Source organism: Apodemus sylvaticus, chromosome 22 (genome assembly GCF_947179515.1).
Source record: "Apodemus sylvaticus chromosome 22, mApoSyl1.1, whole genome shotgun sequence".
Taxonomy (NCBI): Eukaryota; Metazoa; Chordata; class Mammalia; order Rodentia; family Muridae; genus Apodemus; species Apodemus sylvaticus.
In genome coordinates, this window is record NC_067493.1 from 50,353,008 (window position 1) to 50,378,951 (window position 25,944).

Sequence of the window (25,944 nt, forward strand, 5' to 3'; positions counted from 1 at the left end):
TTCAGCAATGGCACAAACGGATGCACAGAATGGGGCACTGTATGGTCTAGGACTCATTTTGCAACCCTATAAAGTATTTAAACAATTCCATTACAAATAATCAGATATAGAGCTGCTCTCCAGCAAACTGCATCCCCAGGGTGAACTAGGAGGTGGCACTGTCACAGGCCGTCCACACTGAGGTCAGCACAGCAGTGCCCTGAGGAAGGACGACAGCTGGACGCTGTCAGCAGACAGCTGCTCTTCTGTCTCTAACAGACAGTGAGCTAAGTTACTCGCCCACTCTCTGGTCTTGGTGGCTAACTGTCAACTTAGCTACGTTAGTAAGCAACAGAGAGAACGGAGCGGGCTGCTGTATTTCCAGTGAGCATTAGTAAATGCTTTCTGGGGGAGGTCTACCCTGCACACAGCAGGCAGTGCCAGGTCTGGGCAGAGGCCAAGATACAGAAACCAGGGAAGCAGAGTGAGCAGCTCAGGTACCCTGGTCCCTGAAGCCTCATGGGCTGCCAACATTGCCACAGCTTCTTTGCTGTAGTCTGAAACCAGGGAGGAAATAAATCCATTCTGAGGGATTGCCAGAGGCATAGACGCGAATGGTGACACCGCAAAGACACACACGGCCACCACCCCACACTCCACTCTGCATACTAGCGTAGCATGCCTTCCACTCACCATTGTTGGGGCTAAACCCATCTTCATTGGGGTAGTTGGCTGGAGCCACCTGGATGGTTGACGATGTCGGGAACACCAAGATGTGAGTGCAGGAGGCGTCCTGAGGTGTGTTCAGCTGGGATGACTGCATGTTCAACGCGGTGCTTCGGCCAAACACAGAGCCCATTGTGACAGCATCTGAAAAAGCAGAGCTGTGTCAGGATGCCTCTGCAGACTGACAGCCGGGGTGAGCTCAGTGTTACATGATATAAGCACTTGTAAGACCTGCCCAGGGCTTAACTGTCTTTAAAGTACCCGACTGAGACCGCCAGGGACGACCGCCTGAGTCTCGCTCACCTTACACTGCACATGTGGAGATGACCTTGGACAGAGTAGGCGCAAGTCCGTAAATGACTTGCCTACTAGGCGACCTGGAGCTACTGCTGACCTGCGTGCTTTCCAGCTGTAGTCACAGTTGATAAGCGCGCCACTCTGAATGACGGCAGCCAATGCTCTACTTAGCCCTCCCTGGCACCTGCCAACCGCTGGCCTGGGCTAGGCTCCACGCATGAGCCTCACTGGCTCATCACACCGGCCCTGAGGGAGCAGCAAGTATCCCTGAGGGAGCAGCAAGTATTGCTACATTATAAATGAGGGTGGAAGCGTCTAAAAGGTGTGTGACCTGCTGTAGCTGCTGCTGTAACCACAGTGACCTGAGGCCTAAGGAGTCCAGCCACTGTCCCGCTCTGAAGCCTATCCTCAGACACTCTTCTGACTTCTGAGGAAAGGAGTAGACAGGGTTCAAAAATCACACTGTATGTGAAATGTGAAACAGATCTTCACAGTATCACTGCTAGTGGCCCTGCTATGGCTTTCCACAGCCAGCGTGGTTACAGAGCTCTGCAGCTGAGGTCCAACAGTCACCAGCGCTTGCTCACGTCTGGCCCTATGCTAAATGTTCTTCTCTTTGCTGCACTACTCATCCACAACAACAGCAGAGGCACCGAAACCCTTCCCGGGGTGTCACACTGGCATCTAGAGGCTTTCTGGAGGGTGAGAGCCTCTGACAAGAGACTAGGGTCCGACACTCACAGCAACCATGGCTTTACCAACTTCCCTCATACCCAGGGCTTCACCCTTCTCCCACACTGTGGTCAACTAAGACAGTTAAATCCACCCCAGGAAGATATCAGATATTCTCATTTTCTAGGTCAAAACACACAAGCTTCTGCTAGAAACACAATACTTAAATTCTACATTTATCCATGGATTTATTAAGCTTGGATGTACTGGGCTGATAAAATACCTAATTAATGTAAGTGACAAGAGACCCTTTACCTGGCATCACTACAAAGGACCCCTGGGGCTCCATGGCAACCAGGCAGGCACTGAGGATGGAAGGCGAGTCTGCAGCGGAGATCCCGCACATGCGGCACACGTCCTTGAGCTGTTTGCTGATTGTCTGTAGTGAGCATTCTCCAAGCAGGATGCTCCAATCTGAAGTCAGACAGAACATACACAGCGCTTCCAAGTTCACATCATGTTTCACATGTCTGTCAGGTTTGCTTGGAAAGGTAACTGCTAGGACCCCAAGGGAAGAGGCTTTTCTGGGTTTGGTCCCCTCCCTCCTTCATTACATAGTTTCTATCTCACTGTGTTAACACAGAAACAAACACCTGCTCTTCTGTAGACTGCCATCCTGTCTAGAATACCCTCTGAGGGCCTGCAGCAAACCCTGGCAGATGCAGGTTCTAAAATCCTTTCAGTGCTGAGGTTTCTGTTGGCTGGGCTAGCCTGGGCTAGCCACTTTCCCCCAGGGTCCGATTTTTCACTTCCCTGACTCACTGCCCCTAAGCAGAGGCCCTGGTCTAAGCACTACGCCAGGAATAAGCTTGTCCTCTGCGGTCACATGGTAGCCTATCAAGCACATGGTGCTCAGCTGCAGGCTCTCCCATAGTCAAAGGGTTCTTCTTCCTAGAGCAGGGCAGGGCAGGGCAGGGCAGGGCAGGGCAGTGTGCTTTACATTTCTAATGGTAGGTGGAGTGGGAGAGAGAATAGTGGCTGAGAACAGAACTTGTTCTCACAAGTCAAGACAGGTGTGAGCACGATAACGCACCAACAAGGCTGGGCTCTTCTGGGCAAACACTGGCTGCTGAGGTAGACACGAGGGCTACCCAGAGGCTGGGGGCTTCTGCATGACCTCACTCAGACGTGACTCCAAGAGGAGCCCCAGGTAGGCCAGGAGGTGAAGGTGCTTCCGCTGTCTGTACAGCTCCTCCAGCCACTCTCAGGCTCCCTTGAGGGGCAAGGAAGGAGTGTACGCCCTCCTCACAGTCTTACAAGGAGGGCCTAATCACTTCTACAGCGGCAAGTGACAGACGATGCGTTCACGCCTGCTTCTTTTCTATTCTCCCCCACCTCCCCAAGGGTTAGGGATGGCTGAAAGTTTTTAAGAGACAAGACTAACTAAGCACAGAGTAGGGTGGAAGAGAGCCAATCAGATGGCAATGATGGGAGGAAGCCGGATGTATTAACAACCTCCAGGCTACTGATACGACTCACTGTGTGATGCAGTTTAAAACATCCAAAGGTCCCATTTTTTTCAATCCACACCTTCAAGTGTGACTAGAACATACACACTGCAGTGCGCACACACGGCTCTGAGTCTGACACCAGGATTATCCAGACAATCTGCCCAACGGGCAGCAGCTTGCATGTGGCCCTGCCTCCCTCTCTGGCTGGTTTTTTACAGGATTCTACCATACCCAGCTTGCACTTCCTGCAGTCAAAGAGCACACTCATTCTAGCACAGGAGCTGGCAGGAACTGCAGTCCGCTGCCTGGGCCAGTCACACACACAGCCGTTCATGAGTTCCTGTGCTTGTTGTGACTTCACATTGGAAGAACTGAAGAACTACAAACTGATCAACTGCTCTGCAAGAGGAAACTACTCTGAGGCCTCGGCAAGGACACTGTCCACTTTGTGATGTATGTCTTCTTTCTCTTTAATTCTTTTATTGAGATTATAATAATTTATTTTTCCCTCCCCTCGCCTCCCTCCAAACTCTTCCATATAGCCTCCTAGCTCTCTTTCAAATTCATGATCTCTTTCCATTCATTGCTCCATGCATCTGTGTACACTACATACATGTGTAATCCTAAATCTAATGTGCTCTGCCTATATACATATACAGTTATGTATACTATACATACATATATACAACTGTATAACTATATAGTTACTGAACTGCGGGTCTTCTGGGCTGATCGTTTGGTGGTGGAGAGTCAACTGCTGTGCTCTTACCCTAGTTGCCCTTGGCCCTGTGTGCAGCTAAGGCCCCTGGGTTTTGCCCATCCATGTTAACATGTTTACTGTTGAGCCCATGTCCAGGGAGCCATGTTGGTGTGATCCCTGCACCTAAGGCTCAGGGAGCCCTGTGGAAGGTGGGTGGGAAGACTGCAGAAGCCAAGGGTCAGGAGTCTGCTGTGAGGTGTGTCTCCCAGCCATGCTGCACCCACACATTGTGTGTGTTTGAGACTGCAGAGAGCCTGCTGCAGATTCAATGCAGGCCCTCATGCTTAGCATCTTACACAGAGCCATCTCTCCAGCATGAACGCAGTTTCTTATATAGGGCTTTAACAGTCACTCATAGTCTCTGATAACAGTCGTCTTACCCCTAACTCTTTTTACTGCCTCACTATGTAATGTTATAGAATGTAACCATCACTTTATATTAATGAGGTGTGCTTCCCACTTTCCATTTAAAATAGTATTTGTGTAAGTGACTGGCTAGGGGTGGAGCTACCGAGGTTTTAAAATTGGGGTTCATACATGTATCCCTTCATACATGTGACAGTCAGTCGAGAGTGTCATGAGGCCTCCAGGCACCTGTCCTGCTCTGCCTGGCTCTGTCATCAGCTGGGTCCCTCTGCTCCCGCACCTGCTCACCTTTCAGCTCCCCATGGCCAAGGCGCCCCAAGCGGCCAATGACTACTCTCCAGGGCAGAGACGTCATCTGGATAATCCCCAGGCACCATTCCCACAGCTTCTGCAGCCCAATCTTACGCGCAGACACTTTACTCTTCCGTGACCTGACAGAGAGAGGAACAGGAAAGGCCCTACAGCTGTCACTGAGTCAGCTGTCACTCAGCAGGGCCGCAGAGGCTGACCCAATCAGCAGGGGTTCTCACCTGCTTGGTAAAGCGATGTTAACAACACAGGTCTCCAGTAACTCCCCATGCAGGTCCGTGCAGGATGCCAAGAGCCAGCGCTGGTCGTGAGACAGACAGTAGCCCACAAAGAGCACGTTGTATTTCTGACTCGCCTCACCAAAGGTCTCTCCTGGCTCTGTCTGTTTGTCTTTGATTGGAGCCAATATAAAGGGAGGGGAATAAAGCTGGATTGGACTGGGCCGCTGAAATAAGAATCAAGGTCACTATCAGCACAAGGCCAACCAAGGTAGCATTTACAATAAAACCCAGAGCAACACCAAGGGAGGACAATACGGGGCACTGACAATAGGCTGTTCCCAACACCCTCTCTCCAAGACTAAACACACAGCTAGCAATGAGGACACAGAAAGCAAAAGTATTATTTAACTGCATGAACTACGGGGCCCTGTGGCTTAGTTGTTTAAAACACCTGTCTAGTAAATGTTTGATTGAAAGAAACTAATATATTAGAAATAAAAAGAGCTGACCAAATGTCAACAGACACTGGAGCCACCGTAAAATGAATTATGCCCAGCCTCAGGAAGGTCTGGAGTCACTTGAGGGAGTGGCAAGGGACAGAGACATAGATCTAGGCTGAGAGTCAGGAGAGGGCCCTGGTTTGCACTGTACGAGACAGCTCTCTTTACAGATTTCCTCTCCGACACTCACCTCCGGGTTTTTGAGGGTCATTTCAATGCTGGCCGCAGGCCCGAAGCCCGTGAGGGATTTAATGTGGATTTGTGTGGGCAGAGGCCGCCTGCACTGGCAGTACACTGAAAATGCCATGGACTTCAAGTACTGAATGTAGAAAACATGTTCATCCTTCATCGTCTGCAGCATGTACTGGCAAGGCACAATCTGCAAGATGGAAGCAGTGGTCAATTCAGATCTCCGCAAACCAGACAGCTGGAAAAGGGGAGAGCACGGGCTTACGGCTAGGATGGAAGAAGCGACCTTAACTCCATAATGTAAATGTCAGATGTGATTAGACTGTAATTCCTCCCAGTGACATCTGAGAAGGGTAGCACGGGTATGTCAGCCTCCTTGAGGACTGTTCTGTCCCACGGCCCTCATACTTTAAAGCTTGCATCTCAGTGTATGCCCATTTATACAACATCTGACAGGGCATGCTGCAGTGCTGTCTAATCAGGTGGACTCAGACTTGAACACAAGTTAGGCCGCCAGTCTCTTCTATCCACTCTAATGTCAATCCTTCACTCTCCAGGATAGCGTTCAATAAAGCGATGAAAACAGCTAACCACCACTGCATTATATATCTAGCAGAAGAGCAGGGAACTAGGGGTGCACACTCCCTGCTCAGGAAACAAGAGCAAGCATTTGGAAGATGACAGTTCGGTGTCTACATCTGAGAATCCACTTTTTTAAAAGGACTTAGAATAAAGAACAATGCACCAGCATGTCTGCTGGATTCTCTTACACCAGTGGGAAGAGTTAGCTCACACCAAATGTAGGCCCGTGTGAGCATGGCCAACAGACAACATCCACTGCGCTACCTGGACAGGCCCAGCCTTAGCACTGCAGAGGCTGGGCCATCAGAACCTGGAGGCCAGCCTCAGAGCACAGTGAGACCTGTTTTAGGACTACAAAGTGTTCTTACGACAAGCGGCCCAGGAAAGATGTTCACATGTTAACTGGAAAAAGAGAACCCTGACCTTGTAATGAGGCAAGCACAGAAACACTCTAGGATGGAAACAATGGCTGAATCTAAGCCATGGAGCCCTGCTCTCTACAGGCTCATGGATCTGCAACTCAAAGGACTCAGAACCCTGTCTCACAGCAGTGTCACACAGCAGCAAGAGTGAGCTAGTGGACAGAACCTGGAGAATGAACGAGCTTCTCATGTGCTCGGGTAGGTGATCCAGCATCTCCGTGTAGCAGCGCATCAAGCTCAACAGCCAGAAATTTCCAGAGCTGGAGTCCTCCTCTGCAGTGTAGGTGAAGGGATCCACCATGTAAATGACGACGGCTGGAGGGTAGGCATGGCTGTCTGCAGAGTCGGGCTCCGTGGGGATTCCTATTCTCTCCCTCTCTGTAACACTGGAGAGAGAGTCAGGTGTGAGGCTCTGGCCACAAAGATAAACTCTATGGAACAAATCAATCACAGAGCCCATCCATTTCCAGGCTATAAGCCAATGCGTCAGTGCATGTCACACATCAGGCTCAACATTTCAAAGACGAGATAGGAAACAGCACTACAAAAGCCAAAAGTTGCTATGCGACACCCACACTTGGGGTGTTGGGTTTCACATTTTCAGGAATAGGATGCTGGCTAGTAGAGCCTATGCAAATATCCCCAATTTCCAAACTCTGCAAACATGTCTGGTCCCAAGTGTGTTAGAACAGGATACGTGTACCCGTGTTAGTCTGAAATGGACGTTTCCCCTGATCCCTCCCTTTGTTCTCTGTGCTAACAGTGTACACAAAGGTTTTATAACACTTCTACTTAATGAACTCAGTAATAAGCACGATGATTACTGGTCCCATCTCTTAATGCGCCCTCAGAGCCACACTTGTCACTTCTTATTAGCAAGGATGGAAGAAGCATTTGACTGAATTCTGAGAAAGTGTGTGTGTGTGAGTTGGAGTGAAGGGCTGTGACCAAGCACAAGCCCCACTGCGTGACCAAGTAGAAGCCCAACTTGGTTGTGAGACACAAACACACCTGTCTTGTCCATCCTGTGAAGGCTGGGTGCAACTCTGCCCAGGCTCAATGTCCCCACAAGCCACACTCCCTGGGGTTCGATCTGTGGAGCTGCCCCCAGCACCGGGGTTCTGCCCTCCAAGACCACCAGTGAATCCTGAAGAAGAGGTAGTGCTCATCTGGGTGAGGCCTGAAGCAGAGGCAACTGACGAGCCTGGCGGCCCAGAGGCGGCAGATGAACTACTTGCTGCAGGGTTTGCAGAACTGCTGGAGGTGGGATTGAACGCACTGCCGGCTGGAGGTGCCCCTGAGCCTGGATTCGAAGGTAAAGACCCAGCACTCCCAGGCGTGGCTTGTCCCTGTGCTTCTACTGGTGGGCTCTGGTGCTTAGGGGGCATCAGCAGGCCACTGTCGAGCTGCAGAGTGGCTAAATAAGGTGCTGAAGGGAGACAAAATGAACTTAGTGACCCTGGCAGTTTGTACTGGACACCTTGAATAGTGCCACCACATATGAATACAAACTCCTACACTAATGGCTGAGTACACACAGAACTTGTCAATTCTACATCTGGCTTACAGGAAGAGAGAGAAAAGAAATGGCTCTTAACAAGCCTCCTTTTCTGATGCCACTGAGAACTGCACCCTTTAGCTGTACAGATGCTCACAGTTTGACAGTACACTATGGACACACACCAACAGTCACACAGTGCACGTGGATGTCACCCACAGTCACGCAATGCATGTGGATGTCACCCAGTCACACAGTGCACGTGGATGTCACCCACAGTCACACAGTGCACATGGATGTCACCCACAGTCACACAGTGCACATGGATGTCACCCACAGTCACACAGTGCACATGGATGTCACCCACAGTCACACAGTGCACATGGATGTCACCCACAGTCATACAGTGCGCATGGATGTCACCCACAGTCATACAGTGCGCATGGATGTCACCCACAGTCACACAGTGCACACGGATGTCACCCACAGTCACACAGTGCACATGGATGTCACCCAGTCACACAGTGCACATGGATGTCACCCACAGTCACACAGTGCACATGGATGTCACCCACAGTCATACAGTGCACATGGATGTCACCCATAGTCATACAGTGCACATGGATGTCACAAACAGTCATACAGTGCGCATGGATGTCACCCACAGTCACACAGTGCGCATGGATGTCACCCACAGTCACAGTGCACATGGATGTCACCCACAGTCACACAGTGCACATGGATATCACCCACAGTCACACAGTGCACATGGATGTCACCCACAGTCATACAGTGCACATGGATGTCACCCACAGTCATACAGTGCACATGGATGTCACCCACAGTCACACAGTGCACATGGATGTCACCCACAGTCATACAGTGCACTATGGATGTCACCCAGTCACACAGTGTACATGGATGTCACCCAGTCACATAGTGCACATGGATGTCACCCACAGTCACAGTGCTCTATGGATGTCACCCAGTGTACATGAATGTCACCCACAGTAATGCAGTGCACATGAATGTCACCCAGTCATACAGTGTACATGAATGTCACCCACAGTCACATAGTGCACTATGGATATGCAGCTTTCCAAGCTCTGAAAGGTTTCTTCAAGTTTAAACAGCTAATGTCAAGGAATGCTGCTATTTTCAAAACGGCTCTAAGTACATATAACCCCAATAAGAAAATTTAAAAATTTAAAAATAAAAAAATCAGGATTTAGCCAGAGCCGGTGGCATGCGCCTTAGTGCCCTCACTCCGAAGGTAGAAGCAGGTCTACATAGTGAGTTCCAGGGCTGAGCCAGGCTGAGCCAGAACCAGAAAGCTGCACTCTCCCACGCTAACCACTCTCCTGCTTACCTAGGTGATGGCGGCAAACTTGAGCATAAAGTTTGAGTCTGGAATGATTGTCACTCTCCTCGCTGCCCCATGGCTGGTCAAACCACTCGCTCACCAGCTCCTCTGTCAGCTTCTGCGCCACGGTCTTGCCCACACGCATGATCCCGTCACGGAGCACTTTGCAGATGGGCTTGTGCTGTCCCAGCCGACACATCTGACAGCACATGAGATGGTCATGACAGCAGCCACCCCCCCACAGAAGCATGCAAGCACGCCTGTATTAGCAGCTGGCATTCCCTGGCAGACACCCTGTCCCTGAAACTGCTCTGTCCATCTGCTCTACACATGGTCCTCTAAAGAGGCAGAGCTGCCTCGGCAGGCTGTGTGCTGACCACTTCCTAAGAGTCAGAGCTAACAGGATACTCAGAGGGGAGTGGGCAGAGTTCACGGTATCAGCTCTAACAAGGGGGCTTTCTGCCTGGCCAGGGAGGGACCACATTCCCCTTACTGTAGCTGCTGGGGTGAAGGCTCACTGTGCTGCTTAGTTTTGGTCAGCCTGACAGGAACCTAAACTAATCTGGGAAGTGGGAATCTCAACAGAGGAATGCCTGCATCAGACTGACTTCCAGATTAATGATGGATGTGTGAGGGCTCAACCCATTGCATGGGTGGGGTGGGGTGGGGAGGGGTGGGGTAGGGTGAGGTGGGGTGGGGTGGGGGATGCACAAAAAGGTGGCTGAGCAAGTCAGAGCAGCCAGCCAGCCAGCCAGCAGCCTTCTTCCATGACCTCTGATTCAGTCCCTGCCTCCAGCTTCCTGCCCGGACTTCCCTCCACAATGGTCTGTAACCTATAAGCTGAAAGGGCCCTTTTCCTGCTTGTGTTGCTTCTCATCAGTGCTTTATCACAGCAACAGAAAGCCCAACACTCCAGAGAACGCTGTCCTGTGCAGGAGGGCCTCCTGCCTGTGGCTCCTTCAGAGCAGGGGTGTTATGCATGAGCAGACCAGTGAGCCCCAAGACTTTGGGTCATTCAGAAAGGAGGAGACAAGCCTTCTGTGATAGCTCAATTGTGACTGAACTAACAGATGCCACTCATATGTCGGTGTCCCCTCAGCTCACCTAGCCTGCTCACACAGTGTGAGCCCTGTCCTAGAGGACGGTTGATGCTCTGCTCAGCCAGGCCTTATTTGCAAACACTTCTGTAGCACTCCCAGGAGCTAGCCAGCATCCTAAGCACTTTAGCAAATACTGGTTTTGTTTCATGCTGTCAGCACCCTGGTACTGGGCTTACATAAGTCAGGTGCTTCAGCACAAGACCCAGGAGTCAGGCCTCTCACAACTGAAGGAATTTACACACTTAAGATGCAAAACTACCTTCCGGCTTCGCATATCAATATGGCTACCAAATTTTCTAATCTACCAAATTTTAGTATTAAGATGAACGTAGTATAAAGCACAACAGAGCATATCCATTAAATTTCCCTTTGATTCAGAGATTTCCAGGTAGTTTCAGTACCACTTTCTGGAACTCTCACAGCCAAAATGGAAACAGGCACCTGCCTCCTGTGTTTACAGGCCGAGCCATCCCGATTCACAATACACTCTGTAAGCTGGAGCTCCAGGTTCATCCCTTCAGGAACAGCCAGATGCAGGCCCCACACACCACACAGGGAGCCCCACAACATGCTCACCTCATATACAGCACTCAAGTCCCTGAAGAAAGTTTTGGCTCCTTCGAGCAAGGCCTCATTTTCTGGACACACCACAATATAAGCAACATCACGGTGGCCCCCATAGGGCTCCAAGAGCAGCCTCTCCCAGAAGGGCAAGGAGAAGGGTGAGATGGTCAGGAACTCCTTGTCGTAGCCCACCAGCAGAGTGGGGATGGGCAGCGGCTCAGGAGACTCTTCCGAACCTGGAAGGTAAGTGCTGTTTAGGAAGGGGCATGAGTCTCTCCCCACACTGGGCAGCTTGGCAGTCCCTGACGCTGAGCCGGGTATCTGAGCCATAGGAACCTAGTGGATGCTCTACAGGCCTCCTGCTATCAGCTCACTAAATGGGCCCCAATGATTAGCTTCACAAGAGTCAGACCATCTTAGAAAGGGCCATGGAGAGAGGGCAGAAGGTAGCGAGGCAGGCTTACTTAGCAGGCATACTGCTTTAGTGTGTTTGAGTACAACAGGGATCCTGGCCATAGAGCAGGAGGCCAAGCAAACCCAGAAGCCCGATGACAGGGTCCAGGGGCTGAGGCCGAGCTCCTTTAGGGACCCTAAATATGACTGAGGAAGACCAGGGAGGCCTGCTCACCGTAGGTCCCGCGGCCCGCCATCTTATGGAACTGCTGCCAGGTCAGCGGCCCCTGCACGTGCTGGATGTTCTCCCAGGTCCTGCCCGTGCGCTTCTTCTGGATAGCATCCTGCAGGAAGGGCTGCAGGGACAGCAGCATGCGCACCACGTCTTGGGATGGGAGCATGCTTGTGTCCAGCACTGTGGTAGGGGAAAAGAGGAGATGGCAAGGACGTCAGGGCAGCATGGCCCCTGCTAGATGCTATCCTGGGCCTCCATTAGTGGAGATAGGCAACCAGAACCAGTAACTTGCAAACAAGAGTAAGGAGAGAAGTAGATTACTCTACTTGGAAGCATTCAATTGAAAAAACTGTGAAAGAAGTAAAGAGGTCTTATTTTTCCAATCATGTAAACCTGTTTCCAAGATTTTTCAGAAGACAGAGGCACAAAGTTTCTTAGTTACCACATTCCTTTCGTTTACACATCATTGTTTTTGAGGATAAGGGAACAAAAAGGAAGAGACCTAGAAAACCTGGTAAAATGTCCTTAGGAAACCCTGAATGCTTTATAGAGGAAGAGGCCTGCACTACTCCCTAGACATCTCTGAACTGTACCCACTTCTTCCTACCCTAAAGCAAGCTATTGTTTTCTCTTCATTATGCAACTATTTCTTATATTAAAATATCTTAAATTGGGGCTGGAGAGATGGCTCAGCAGTCAAGAGCACTTGTTCTTGCAGAGGACTGGGTTTCAAATATCAGCACCAACATGGCGGCTCACAACTATCTGTAGTTACATCACTTGGGGGTGGGGTCCTCTGACCTCTGCTGACCTCTGCGGGGACCAGGCATGCACATGGTGCACAGACATACATGCAGGCAAAACATTCATACACCTAAATGTAAATTTAAAAAGGTGTATCGCATGCTTGTGAGCCTGCATGAGGGTACCAGCACAGGAGGGTAGGTGCACAGAGGCCAGATGAGGTCATCAAATCCCCTGGGGCTACATTTACAGGCCTTTGTGGGTACTTTTATGTGGATGCTGGGGACTGAACTCAGGTCCTTTACTTGGGAGTACAGGTGCTTTTTTCCCCAAGGCAGGATCTCACTATAACCCTGGCTAGCCTGGAACTTACTATGTAGACCAGGGTGGCCTCAATTTCAGAGATTTTACCCCTGCAAGCACAAGAACATACTCCTAGCCACTGAGCCGCCTCTCCAGTCCCAGATGCTGTCTCCTATTTGGTTTCAGTTTCCCCAGACCTGTCCTTAGTCCATTCTCTCCCTCACCCTACACTTTGGTCAGAATACAGACTTCCGTCTGTCTTTCATTTACCTTCACAACGGTGAAGTCACTCACCATCATTTTAAAACTGCCTTCCATGACTGATTAGTTTTCCTGCTCTTTGGAGGAAGCCTCTGCCCCATTGTGGCCCCGATTTCTCCCGCCTTTCAAGCTCCCTGTAGGCCACGGGCATCACAGAGCACAGTGCCTGTGGGAAGCCTCAGTGTAACTGCTGCCTGCTCAGGGGCAGCCCTGGCCTGCCCACACGGGGTGGGGGTGGGGATCCTCTGACTCATGCTTCCATCACTTACACTTTGCTTCCTCAGGCTTCCTGTGTGCTTATTTAATATGCAGACAGATTACAAAGTCCAGGAAGGCAGGTGCCTGGATGGATCCCAGAGCAGGAGGGGAGCTGCCCACTCAGCATCTGTAGAGCCCAACTCCAAACACTGCTGTCAACTGGAGGTAGTGTTCCCCTTCCCCCACAGTGCTAGGCACTGACCCATGGGCTTTGCACATGCAAACAACCAGCTCTAGTACTCAGATAGCTGATTGGCAATTTAAAATAGCACAAGCCCCTGGGATGTGCCCATGTAACCACAGCAAAGTCACATGTGGTCACTGATAGGCAGCACATTGAGAAACCAGAAGGAGAAAATATTCAGGACACGTGTGGCCAGTTTCAGGAAGAGACACCATGGCAACCGCATGCCATAGGATGACTGGATACCTATAGGCAGGAACACTGACCATCAGTTTTAGACACTTGGCCACAAGCTGACAGTATGCACCACCTGTTTGTGATGGAATGGCAAAGTCTCAGGAGGCAGTTACTTGTCCCCAAAAGCTTCAACAGAAGGCAACCCACCCCCAAGGCAGAGGACATAGCTCAGCCCTCACTTCTGATCCTTTGGCCACCATGTGCAGCAAGTTAACTTCTGACTGCTGAAGTCTGCGCTCTGAGGCACCTACCGTTGCTGTGTGGCCAACTGTGTACAGTGGCACTTCTCACCAGAGCCTCGTCCAGTTTTCCACCTGTGGGGTTATCCACATATTGCCTCCCCTGTTCCAATGCATTGAGGCACTCTGTCCAGTAATCATTGTTATCTGCCTGCACCCGGTCATAAGTCCAGCTCCCACAGGGGATTGCGTGGCGCCTGTTGGAGGAGATGTAATCCAGGAAGCTGAGAGAAGCAAAGGGCTGAGTATGCTGATTCTGGAGGAGGAGGAGGAGGCTGACTGGGGGTTCTGGGGCTTTCCGGGCACCCTCCACCTGAGGAAGCAAGGTGGACTGGCAGGAGGACTGGCACATCATCAGGCGTCTCTCAGCAGCTTGGCCAATGTCAGAATTCTTCCCAAAAATATCCAGTTCATCTTCGAGGAAGAGCCCCGAGTTGTAACCGAGTTTACGGTTCACGATGGCACTGAAGCCACAGGTGCAGCGGTACTGGTCCTCCTTGGAGGAGTCAGGGATGTACAGCCCGACATCTGCCCCTTTGATGTTCATGTTGCAGGCACAAATGCAACAGCTGTCAAAATTCCTGTCCTTGAAGACATTCATCACAGAGTCTGACAGAATGAGGGTGACATAGAGACTGTGGGCCTCAGGAATTGGCTGCATGGTGGCAGGCTCCACAGAGTTAAGAGGCCTTGTGGTAGAGGGGGTAGAAGCTGGTGACCCCTGATCGGTGCTATCATATTTCACAGACCCTTGGCCACTAGCAGTGCCCCCACCTCTAGGAGTTCTTGGAGTCCTGGGGGTTCTCGGTGTGGGGACAGAGAATCGAGGGGTAGCTGGAGATGGGAGGACTCCGGCTCCACTGTTGCTGGCAGGGGCAGCACTGTTGAGTGTCACAGGCGTGTTCATCTGTGGTGTGTTCAGATAGTCCGGGTCCGCAAGGCTCCCGACACTAGGCACGTTACTGTAACAGGCACAAGGTAGCAGTGAGAGGAGGGGGAGTATACGGAACCCCCGGCCCCCGCACACCCCACCCCACAGCCCTGCAGCTGCGATTTTCTCTCAAAAACAAAAGAAAAAAGAAGGGAGAGAGGGAAAGAAGGGGGAGGCAGAGCATGAGCACACGCGCACACACACACACACACACACACACACACGCACACAAACATACCCAACACTTCCACAAAGTCCATACTACACAGTCCTTACCTTGCCCTGCTGGGGATCTGTAGGGGAGCTTATGTGGTAGTGGTTATAGAGGAAGTTGTGTGTGGTGCATGGAGTGCAGCCTAGACTAGCTTGATGCAGCAGGGCTAGGCTTGCATCTACGCGGCAGCTGTCTTTACCATCTTTGAAACTGAGAGCCTGCCTGTGCACTTTTCTGGGAGGCTATAATTCCGTAATGATACTCAAGTAGCTATAACCAAACACACATTCAAATGTGGTGCTTTCCTAATTCAGAAAGCAGCCCTGGTAAGGGCTTGCATGTCCCCAGCACTGTGTGACTGCTGTGTCCATCAGTCTGTCTGTCCTGTACAAGGTTTAGGGTCACTAAGCATTCACAGGAAGGACACACCAAGAGGTTCCTAAGAGCTTACTTTCAGTCCCTTCAGCCTTCAGTGTTACAGATCACATACAATTGCTCTTGCTCCAGAGACAGACAGGGCTAGTTTATCTCATAAACAGTGGTTTGGGAGAACAGCCAGGCAGAAAAGGAGACCATCTGCAGGGTTTGCATGCTCTACCATTATAAAACACATCCTCAACAGACTCCCATGGTCTGTGCCCTCGACATCAGGAACAGCAAGTATTTCGGTCCTAATGACTTGACACATGAAGCCTATGCTCCTCCATGAGTCACACACCCATTTACATATACAAGTCACTGTCCTGTAATCTTTTAGGACCTATACCACTGGCCCGGGAACCTCAGGTATCCCAGGTATCAGGCAGTATTTATACAAACCCTGGCATACAAGGGTTTCTTGGGTTCAGACATAAGCTGATTCAGAAATTGAACAGTACAATAAATAACTATCCTTTACATTTTTCTGGTCAACAAAATTCTAAAATGATTCTGCAGTTTGAATCAAAAAGGAACCATGATTGCTAACTGACAATCTAAATACTTTACTTGTTCCCTAGGTAGAAAACAGCCTCATTCTTCCATGTTCATTAAGAACAGACTGAAAACCAACCCTGTGTGAAAAGTGGGACAGTCAGCAGAGAGACAGAAGTTGATACAGCCTGCAGCAGGCCTGAAACAAGCATCCGCAAGTGTGACAGACAGGTGAGCCCAGCATGGTAGGCACTGGAGAGCCCAACAGAACCCTGACAGTGCAGAACCGGGCTGCCACTCGGTACAGCAGCTCCAGAACCCCAGGGCTACTTTTAAGTAAAGCAGAGCTAACAGCCCACTAGTCACATGGTAAGGGGCCAGTGCTGGCTACAGCCCCCTCATACAGTGTACACAAAAGCACCTTCCTATAAGACAGGCTCCACAGCACCTCCAGTCTAACCTCTGGTTGCACAGGGAACAGGGCAGGAGCAGTGGGTGTAGTGACAATTCAAAGGTGAAGACTACCAGAACCTGTCCAGAGAGTCTGGGACTGAGGCTCCGGGACCTCACTCTGCAGCTGGAGCCCAAATGGAGCTTGGCAGCAGGCAGGCCAGACCCTCACAGGGCAGGTGCCCAGTCCTCTCCCCTCCCTGCTGTGGTCTGCAGCCACTGGCTGCTGGAGCTTTCCCAAAATTTTGGGGAGAATAATCTCACTGTAAGGAGCACAAGATCCAGGTACAGGGCCCTTCCAGCTCATGTAGCCTTTTTAGAAGACAGGACTGTCACACGGAATGGTGGTGCTGGCTTCCAAGTCCAGGGTCCTTCTGTCATTGTTTTACCCTGTTCCTCATTCTGACTCTGACTATGCAAACTGCTGGCGTCTGTCTGACATCTGTCACAGATGTGACTTGCTCCTAAGGCTTATCTTTGGATAAAGATGTTAACATTTTAAAGTAAGACAATATACATCTCCAGTCTCCCTGCCTGACAACTGTCCCTGACAAGGGGCATGTGCTGGAGCCCACTCGTCCCCACGGCCCCTGCAATGAAACAGAGCAAAGCATCCACAACCTGCACTTACTTGCTTATCCATCCACACATGTACGTGGCCAGATAACACATTTTCATTTGTAAATTTTTGTTTTATTTGAGTAAGAAGTTCTTTCTTTCAAAGAAAGCAGAGTCTGCACTGCTGATACAAATACTGTTGTCCGGGCAGGCAGGGAGGAGTGTCCAAGTCACCAGTAATGTCTACCTTTACTTTCCCCAACCACACCTCAGTATGTTACTGCTTTACCTAACTGTAAAGTCCCACACTGAAATCATTACCTCACATGAATCAAAGCTCCTCCCACTATCGACAAACACCAACATCTCTAATCAAGTGTAGATTCTATGGCAAATACCAGCTTAGAATCACACATAGCTCTCTGAAATAATCTTCATTTGTCTATACATGCACATGCACACAAACACACAAACAAGAAATTTCATTTAAAAATAAACACACAGTCCCACACAAGACAACATTGTCAAAACAAGAATAAGAAAGGAACCAGTCTCTGAGACTGAGCTATTGTGGCCCCGTGACAAGTACTGAAAACATGGTGAGGTGACATATATGGTAAGTGGTAGAGTCCCGCACGTACTTGTAACCATCTCTAATGGAAGAGGCTGCAGGGGGCATGGGCAGCTGTTCCATTTTAGGAGGAACTGCCCACGAGGGCCGGAACAGACAGGCGTCGGGTGTCTTCAGGGGCAGCAGGCAATGGCTCGGCAGCGTCTTCAGTGGAGCAAACATGGAGGACCCCACGAAAGGCTGGAACTGCGGCACTTTGTGCACATAGGAAAAGTCCTGTGACAATGACATGGGGTTGGTTTAATGCTGGCAAACTGGAGCCAACCATGGTTGCTCAATGCTTCCTAAAACCCAGGCACAGAAATCTACTGTAATTCAATAATTCTCAGTGATAAGTAAAAAGAGAAATCTAATGCCAACATGTTGATGGGAGTCGAGGTCACTCCATGACCTCCACTGATGAGCTCAGGTGTCAATGGTCCTTATGCACTCGTGTGGGAGCCCACTGAGAAGCCACCCGGCCCTGAGGAAGGCCTCACACCGGTTATTACCTTTATCTCCTCTGGCTTAGGGCTTCCCAAGCCATCTTCCACTTCCATCCTGAACTCTGCGAGGTGTGTGGGGACCATGCTGACCACAGGGCTCTCCATCATGCCCAATGCGGTCACTGCCTCTGAACTTACTCCATCTTTATAACTCATCACAGGAGAAAACGCAGGATGCTGCTCCAATGACGGAGGCGTGGGAAACATCCTTTGCAAGTCTGCAACTGCTAAAGACAAAATTAAAAGTGCATCTTAACAGCAAGATTCCTAAAAGCTGTGACAAGCAGTCAAGCACAGAGTGTCCACACAAGGCTAATAGAAGGTCAAGACACAGGTCAACTTCAGGCGTCCTCACTTTCCGGGGTCTCCCTCCCCATCTTCCCAGGGCTCTATGACATGTAATGCTAATGCAGAGCATGAGATCGATTTCTCCCAATAACTGCCTCTGAAGGAGAGGAGTCAAGAAGTGAAAGCGACCCAACTACATCATACATTGTGAAAGTCTATCTTCATTTCCAAACATTCATGAAATAGTAGAGAAAATAGAAGTGATTTAGAGCAAGGGTGGGGTTCATGTGACTGAGTCACAACCCTGCTCTCTGGGGAATGATTTCACACTGTCTTTCTAGACTTAAAAGTTTTAGAGTTAGGATTCACAGTAGTACCCAAACTCTATGGGTTCTGTCAACAGGGAGCCTAGCAAGCCTGTGCACATTCCTGGCTTCTGTCCCCACTGAGGAAGGAGGAGGACTCACAGAACCCAATGTACTATCCAATGACAGTACATGAACTGTTGAGAGGTTCTGACTCTCAAAGCAGGCTGTGCCAAATTCAATATAAGTGGAGGTTACAGAGCACGACCGCTAGGTGGTGTCCTGTGTCTGGAACTAGAGAGTTTGTGATTGCTAATACTTTTGATGTCCCCATTTCCATGGCTAGTGCCTTTCTTTAAGCCCCAACATTTAACTAAGCAGGAATTAATATGAAACAGTGGACTTGATTATGCCAATTATGCCGATTATGCCCTGGCTGCTGCCTCTGGCCGCCCACTCTCAGGGGTCCATGTCCTTCAGGCAGAGCTCAGCTCCGGCTGGGGTAGATCTTCCTGGGGCCTCCCTCATTACCAACTAGCAGCAAGTCTCCTTTAGCATGTAACTTTTGAAAGGCCTGCTTCCTTCCAGTCAGGACAAGAAGCTTCCAACAGCTCGCTACAGGGAGGGAGGAGATGGGCTCCCTGGAGCAGGGTCTCAGGTGGGGTGAACGACCTTTCAGAGGCTTGGCCTCGCTCTGTGTCTATATAGTAGGATTTACAACTGGAAAATGCCTGCAACTAAGGCGGCCAGGCAAGCCAGCTATTGGAACCACTATACACAGGTTATTGACTCTAAAGCTCTCCAATCAAATCACTGCATTTTATTTCATACAAAGGATAACCTTATATTAGGTTAAAGGGTGACTGAGAAATGTGCACTGTACCTCTAACACTTATCCAAGCCAAAGAGCACAACTTCACGATTTTAACATGGAATTAAAGCAGAATTCTCTCAGAGTCAGAACAGTAAGCTTTGAACTAGCAAAAGTTTTACCCAAACAAGGCTTTGGAGGAGTCACTATTTGGGGAGAGACAGGGCCACTAAGGGCAGAACGGATGGGAAGGGCTGCGAAGGAAAGTTGAACAGGGAACAGTAAAACAATGTCTGTGTTTCCAGAATGGAGCCCTTCCCTCTAAAAAGTAACTTTTAACTTAATGGTGGCAAAGCCTTTAATCCCAGAAATGCAGAGGCCTCAGGAGGCAGGGGCTGGCAGATCTCTGAGTTCAAGGCCATTCTGGTCTACACAGCAAGTTCCAGGGCAGACAGCTCTACACACTGAGACCCTTTCAAACAATGAAAAATTTACAGAGGCTAGAGAGAGGTCTCAGCAGTTAAGAACATTGGCTGCTCTAGCTGAGGACCCAGGTTCAGTTTCCAGCATCCACATATATGGCAATTCACAACTGTCTGTACTGTCTGTAATTTCAGGGATTCGACACCCCTGGCCTCCAAGGGAACCAGTAGTACTGTGAGCAAGTACACACACACACACACACACACACACACACACACACACACACAATCTCTCTCTCTCTCTCACACACACACACACAACACACACACACAACACACACACACACTCATATACACTCACACAATTAAAAATAATAAAAATACAATGTCTCAGGATCCTTCTGCCTTAGAGCATAGAGCAGAAGCTCAGGCACACAAACTGAATGGTCCAACAAATTTTTTTTTCTCTAAAGTTCATTCTTCAAAAGGATATTAACTGGTCTGCTCAGTGATTGATCCTTCATTGTTACATAGACAAATCAGTAATACGGGATCTTTTCCTTTTGACCTGTATGCACTAGCTACAAGTGGCTGCTGGGAATTCAGAACACAGCAGAACTGAACAAACTGAGACAACCGTACACATGGAACACGCAACTCAAGGGAGCCCCAGAAGAGCTCAGTATCGGATACATTAACTCAATAGAAATTCATTAAGGAAATTATTTCACAGGGCCATAAGCTGATGTACAGCGCTGCCCCAGTCTGCAATGTCTTTGAATTCTGCGGGGCAGTGCCCTTGCAGATACGATAGTTCATAGCTCACCACAGTCAGGAAAGCAGAGCAGAGACGAAGACAGGCCATGCTTCTCGCACTGCTACTGCTGAGGAGGGAGCACTGTGTGCGCCTGTGTCTCTCTCCAACCCTCCCTCCCTCCCATTACAGATTCACTTAGGTCTTGCATTGGATCCTGTTGGCTCGCTACTGTGGTGCTGTATTTTAACTCATTATTATAGCCTGTACTTTAGCATCAGTAGCTGAGTCCACTATAAAGCAATCGCCTTTAGTCTAAGGACCACCCTGCTGGACAGCTGCAGTGAGTGGCCAGCCTTGGCTACATCCTCAGACACTGTCATCTCTCCTGCTGTATGTCCTCATAAACAAACAGAGAGGACTGACTGGTTTTTTAGTACACATAAAAGTCCTCACCTGACCTACCCTATAAGTACATGTTTCTTTCACATTAATTAAAAACCCTACAGTGACTGGCTGGCTATCATTGTTCATCTCCTCCCATGTCATGCTAGAGTAAGAGGCCGTGGATCTACTTAAACTGTCACAATCCAATCTCTGCACACGTCCCACGTCTACATCTGAGCGAGTCAGACTACATTTATAGGGTCATAAAACTTTCTGACTCATCCTGTGACAAGGCGGTTTTCTCCTCACTTTGTTCTCAATAGCAGCTGAAGCGAAAAGAGCAGGAACCACAGGTGATGTGCAACGGCGTGTGTCTGCCTCTGGGTCTGCAGGGCCGCCCTGACTTTCCTCTCACCGCAGGCCCATGGCTTTTTCAGGGAAAGACTACACTACTTCTGCCCTCCCACCACCCACTAACCCCCCCATACACACACCCCACACACCCACCCGCGCCCTACCCCCCCACACCCACACCCCCCCCACACAGGTGCAAGGTATTAACATCAGCGGCCTCAATGAGAAACCTAAAACTACATGACTAATTCTGACAAACATTCATTATCTATAAGTCCATTAAAATGTTGGAAGCAGAAGTGTTTTCTGTAACTTCTCTGAGCAGCAATCTCTGAAGTGAAATATGTAGCTTATGACCCACTGGGGAAGGAACCTCCACCAAACCCTCCTCCTCTCTGAACCGCAGACCCTCCTGCCCTCTGCCCTCTGAACCGTGGACCCTCCTGCCCTCTGCCCTCTGAACCGCAGCTTCACTTAGTTTGAAAACAAAGCAGAATGACAGCAGAGCAGGACGGCTTCTGCTGCTGCCCGCTTCCTGCCTTCTCAGAAGCACTAACTTCTTAATTCTCAGTGGTAACCATGCCAGCTCAGGCCCCTGCACCTACTTGGAGGGTAAGGGCCGGTGGCTCTTCCGTCCTTCCCAGGGGGCCGGTCCTCAGTCCCAGCAGTAGGTATCTTGGAGGAGCGCAGAGCAGGGGACACAGCCTGAGGACAAAGTTGTATAGTTAGAACACCTTTGACCCTTAAAAGCTAAAGTACCACAGCCTCACGAAACTCCCAGAACCACCTCCAGGCAGCTATGGCACGGACACACTAACTAGCATCTCAAGTGAGAGAAGGCACGTGAGTGTGTCTTCAGGGGACTGGTGGGAGACTGCACAGGCCTTCAGGTATGCTGCCTCCACGTTAGTACCAGGGCACTTTCCCAATGTGGTGGCTGGCCAGGTATTCCAGCAGTTGCTGGCTGTGGGGCTGGCTCTTCCTCCACTGAAGGAGGCAACTGAAACAGTGGCCATGTGCTCCTACAGCTATAGGATTATGTTCTGTCATTCCCATTTAAAAGTTAAGCTTCTGTCTTCACAAAGGCAGCTCCATCTAAGAACCTCTGAATGCAGACAACTGACTAGTCATTCAAAACAAGGCAATTTCCTTACTAGAAAAGAGTATCTTTAAGAACTCAAATAGGCTGGTTACAAAATAAAGTATATCCAATAACATAAAAGAATAGCTCTTGGGGCGGTTAAGAGCACTGACTGCTGTTCCAGGAGTCCTAAGTTCAATTCACCACATGGTGACTTGCTTCTGTTGTGTCTGAAGATAGCTACAGTGTACTCATACACATTAAATAAATAGGGGGGGGGGGCTGGAGAGATGGCTCAGCGGTTAAGAACATGCACTGTTCTTCCAAAGGTCTTGAGTTCAAATCCCAGCAACCACATGGTGGCTCACAACCATCCGTAATGAGCTCTGACCCCCTCATCTGGTGTGTCTGAAGACAGCTATAGTGTACTTACATATAATAAATAAATAAATCTTTAAAAACAAACACATTAAATAAATAAATAAATAAAATTTAATAACTTTTAAAAAGAATAGATCTTATAGGTCTAACATTTCATTTACATGTATAAAATATACAGTTAAAATGTACATTAAAATTCAAACACACCTGACTGCTCAGTCCCTTCCTCCTCCACTCACTAGGTAAATTGGTTTTATCAATAAATACTAGAGGAAAAATCAAAGAAGAACCTCTTATTTCAAAGAAATAAAAATTCAATTGAAAACATTTCCTTTGTGTTTAATATTGTTTAAAGTATATTCCTCAAAGAGTCATTTCTCCACTAAGGTCGACCGTCATTTATAACTTGGGCAGGGAGCTCCATCACTGTGGCCAGCCATCGCTGTGACCAGCGAGCGAGCCCTGCGCAGTGCATCACAGCTTGGCTGACTGGATCACCTTCCTTCCAGACTTGACTCTCCTCAGCACCAGAAGCTCCTACCATGTCAGCCCTCCTGCTCCTGCCACTGCTGGTCACTGCTCACACTGCCATGCCTTTCTCTTTCAGGGAGCAACTGTTTGAATTAAGGCTCCTGTGCTCTGATGCAATAAACAAGCAAACAAACAAACATACAAACAAACAGAACTCTTGTTTTCTGCAATTCAGACTTAAAAACAAAGAGAGTGCCCATGCTTCCCCAACTCCACACTCAGCAGAGCTGAGGTTCTGGAAGGCAGAACCCATTTTTGTTTTTGGTTTTTCGAGACAGGGTTTTTCTGTGTAGCCCTGGCCTCGAACTCAGAGATCCGCCTACCTCCGCCTCCCAAGTGCTGGGAACAAAGGTGTGCGCTACCACCGCCCAGCCCTGTACCCATTTCTAAGGGAGCCCTTGAGTAGGCTGCTGGCCAGTCCCCAGCAATTAGCTGCTTCTCCTTGCTGTCCAATCAGGGACAGCATACTCCCTCAATGCCCCGCCCCTCAGGACCTCAGTCTTTCCCCCTCTCCAGGTAAATCCATTTGTCAAGGCCAATGTCACCTCATCCTCAGGAGCTATGGGCAGTACCAAAGGTCCAGAAGATCTGCTGATTAGCTACATTTGAGTTTAAAGTTAGAAATCTGATCCCTACTTAACCCAGAGCCTCAATTTAAACCCTGCTGCCCTGCCCCCTCTGCACTTTAATGGTCAGCATCCTTAGAGCTGGTGTGAGGCTGAACTCACCAGTAAATACATTTATAGGCTGTTTTACCTGGTTTGTGTTTTTAGCATAAATCCAGTAATTTAATCAATATGCAAATTTGTTAATTGCATCAGTTACCTGCCACAAAAGAACTGTGATCAAATTGTTTGAAAAGTTTATATAAAATAGATGGAGAGGAAGATTAAGTAAATGAAAAAAAATTAACCAAGTTATTTGAAAAGAGTGTCTTATTCAGCTGTGGTCTCCCTAGAGACAGCAAGTGCTAATGTCTGCCCCAGGGACAGGATGTCGAAAGGATGAGCGCAGGGACCACCTGGTCTTAGCTCAGGTCTCTTCGCAAGAACTCTAACTCATTTCTACCCCTGTAATCACGTGTCTACAGTCCACTTCCCAGAACTGCACTGCAACTGCACACTTGCCGCTCCGTTATAAGGCGAAGAAGAAAAGTTGTAGGTATTATTTGAAAAAACCGCCTCAAAAGAAAATATATTTCTATAGCTCCATAATATTCAGAAGAGTTTATTAAAATAAATATGAAAGATTCTAGTATTTACAACTATGAAGAATAATGATGTACAACACCCAGAAGTAAATGATGCAAAATGATTTAAAATGCAGGAGCCTTTTGAAACTCATTTCGTTCCTAGAAGGAGAGTCCTGAGTCTAGTGTAGCAAACCACAGGAAGCCCTGAAACACTGCAGCAGTCCCCACATGGCGGGTCTCACGAGTGCGGCTACAGCAGACTCACCCCAAGCTCATCGTCATCAGAGTTATCAAAGATGTTGTCTAAGTCGTGCAGGGAAGGTGCCAGATCTGTCACCTGGGTAAGGCTCCCGGAGCCAGCTCTGCCAGCGGCATTGTCTTGCCGGGCATCTGTGGGAAAAGGAGGCGAGGACAGAGTGAGCAGCTCTTAGCTGAGGGAGAAAGGAAAGGACATGGACTGGACCTCAGTGAACAAGGCCTGATGGGAATTCCTTCCCAAGGCCTGCTTCAGTTTAGACACAATTATTGCCAAATATGCTTATCAGCTTTGAAACAAACCAAAAACAATCCAAAAAAACATTAAAGTCGGGATCAAATTACTGCTATAGCACTGGGAATATCATCTTAAATTGAGAAGAATTTCCTTTGCATTTTACTTTAGCAACAATCCAAGTGAGCGAGTAACAATGTACACACCTGTTTTAGCAGCAGAACTGAAAATAGACATGGCATTTTTCCCATCAGGCACCGGCGTGGAATGACCTGGTGTAGTGACATCCTTGGTACCAAATCCATCCTCTGACTGTGTAATAAATTCAGCCAAACAAAACACATGAACAGCAACCCAAAGTGTGGGATATGAGGGAGAACACAAAGAATTAGCGCATCGAATGGAACCGGTTATGAGCAATGTGGGAAACCATGGTCTGCACAACCAAAGGGAATCAAGGGCAGGCCCTTGCTCTGCATTGCAAAGAATGAAGAACGCCCATCTCTCGCAACCCTCTAGGCGTTCTCAGAGACTCGGTGGTGCTGGTGGATCTCATTAAGGACCTGTCCTGGCATCCAACACTGTCTTCAGTAATTGCACCAACATTAATGACAGACCAAGCCTCTGGATCACACACAGACCCTGTACATTGTCCCCTCGACTCTATCAGTCTCTTTAATCGCCATCCTTCCCTACGGCCTCCAGAGCGTGTACACGCAGCACTAACTACCTGGAATGGAACCTGCCGGGCCCCACTGACAGGCTACACTACGGCAGTGCTGATGGAGTCAGAGCACACACAGGCACAGCTCTCAGCACGGTGAACAGCAGCACTTCATGAGAAGAGACACTGC

General features: G+C 49.2%; 1 protein-coding gene across 5 annotated transcripts in view; it reads right to left on the bottom strand.

Moving 5' to 3' along the window:
- Positions 1 to 25,944, bottom strand: part of Med13l (mediator complex subunit 13L) — a 206,946-nt gene that overhangs the window by 7,913 nt on the left and 173,089 nt on the right. For 3 of the 5 annotated variants that reach the window (XM_052168511.1, XM_052168514.1, XM_052168515.1), the window contains 16 exons: positions 25,297 to 25,402; positions 24,866 to 24,990; positions 22,021 to 22,120; positions 18,101 to 18,321; positions 17,620 to 17,825; positions 13,926 to 14,875; positions 11,688 to 11,867; positions 11,072 to 11,295; positions 9,402 to 9,594; positions 7,546 to 7,963; positions 6,701 to 6,920; positions 5,532 to 5,720; positions 4,842 to 5,065; positions 4,600 to 4,769; positions 1,990 to 2,148; positions 673 to 849 (listed from right to left, as the gene is read on the bottom strand). In XM_052168511.1, the coding sequence (XP_052024471.1) occupies positions 673 to 849; positions 1,990 to 2,148; positions 4,600 to 4,769; positions 4,842 to 5,065; positions 5,532 to 5,720; positions 6,701 to 6,920; positions 7,546 to 7,963; positions 9,402 to 9,594; positions 11,072 to 11,295; positions 11,688 to 11,867; positions 13,926 to 14,875; positions 17,620 to 17,825; positions 18,101 to 18,321; positions 22,021 to 22,120; positions 24,866 to 24,990; positions 25,297 to 25,402 (3,862 nt within the window). The remainder of the gene's footprint in view (positions 1 to 672; positions 850 to 1,989; positions 2,149 to 4,599; positions 4,770 to 4,841; positions 5,066 to 5,531; positions 5,721 to 6,700; positions 6,921 to 7,545; positions 7,964 to 9,401; positions 9,595 to 11,071; positions 11,296 to 11,687; positions 11,868 to 13,925; positions 14,876 to 17,619; positions 17,826 to 18,100; positions 18,322 to 22,020; positions 22,121 to 24,865; positions 24,991 to 25,296; positions 25,403 to 25,944) is intronic. The other 2 variants (XM_052168512.1, XM_052168513.1) reach the window with 2 other exon arrangements.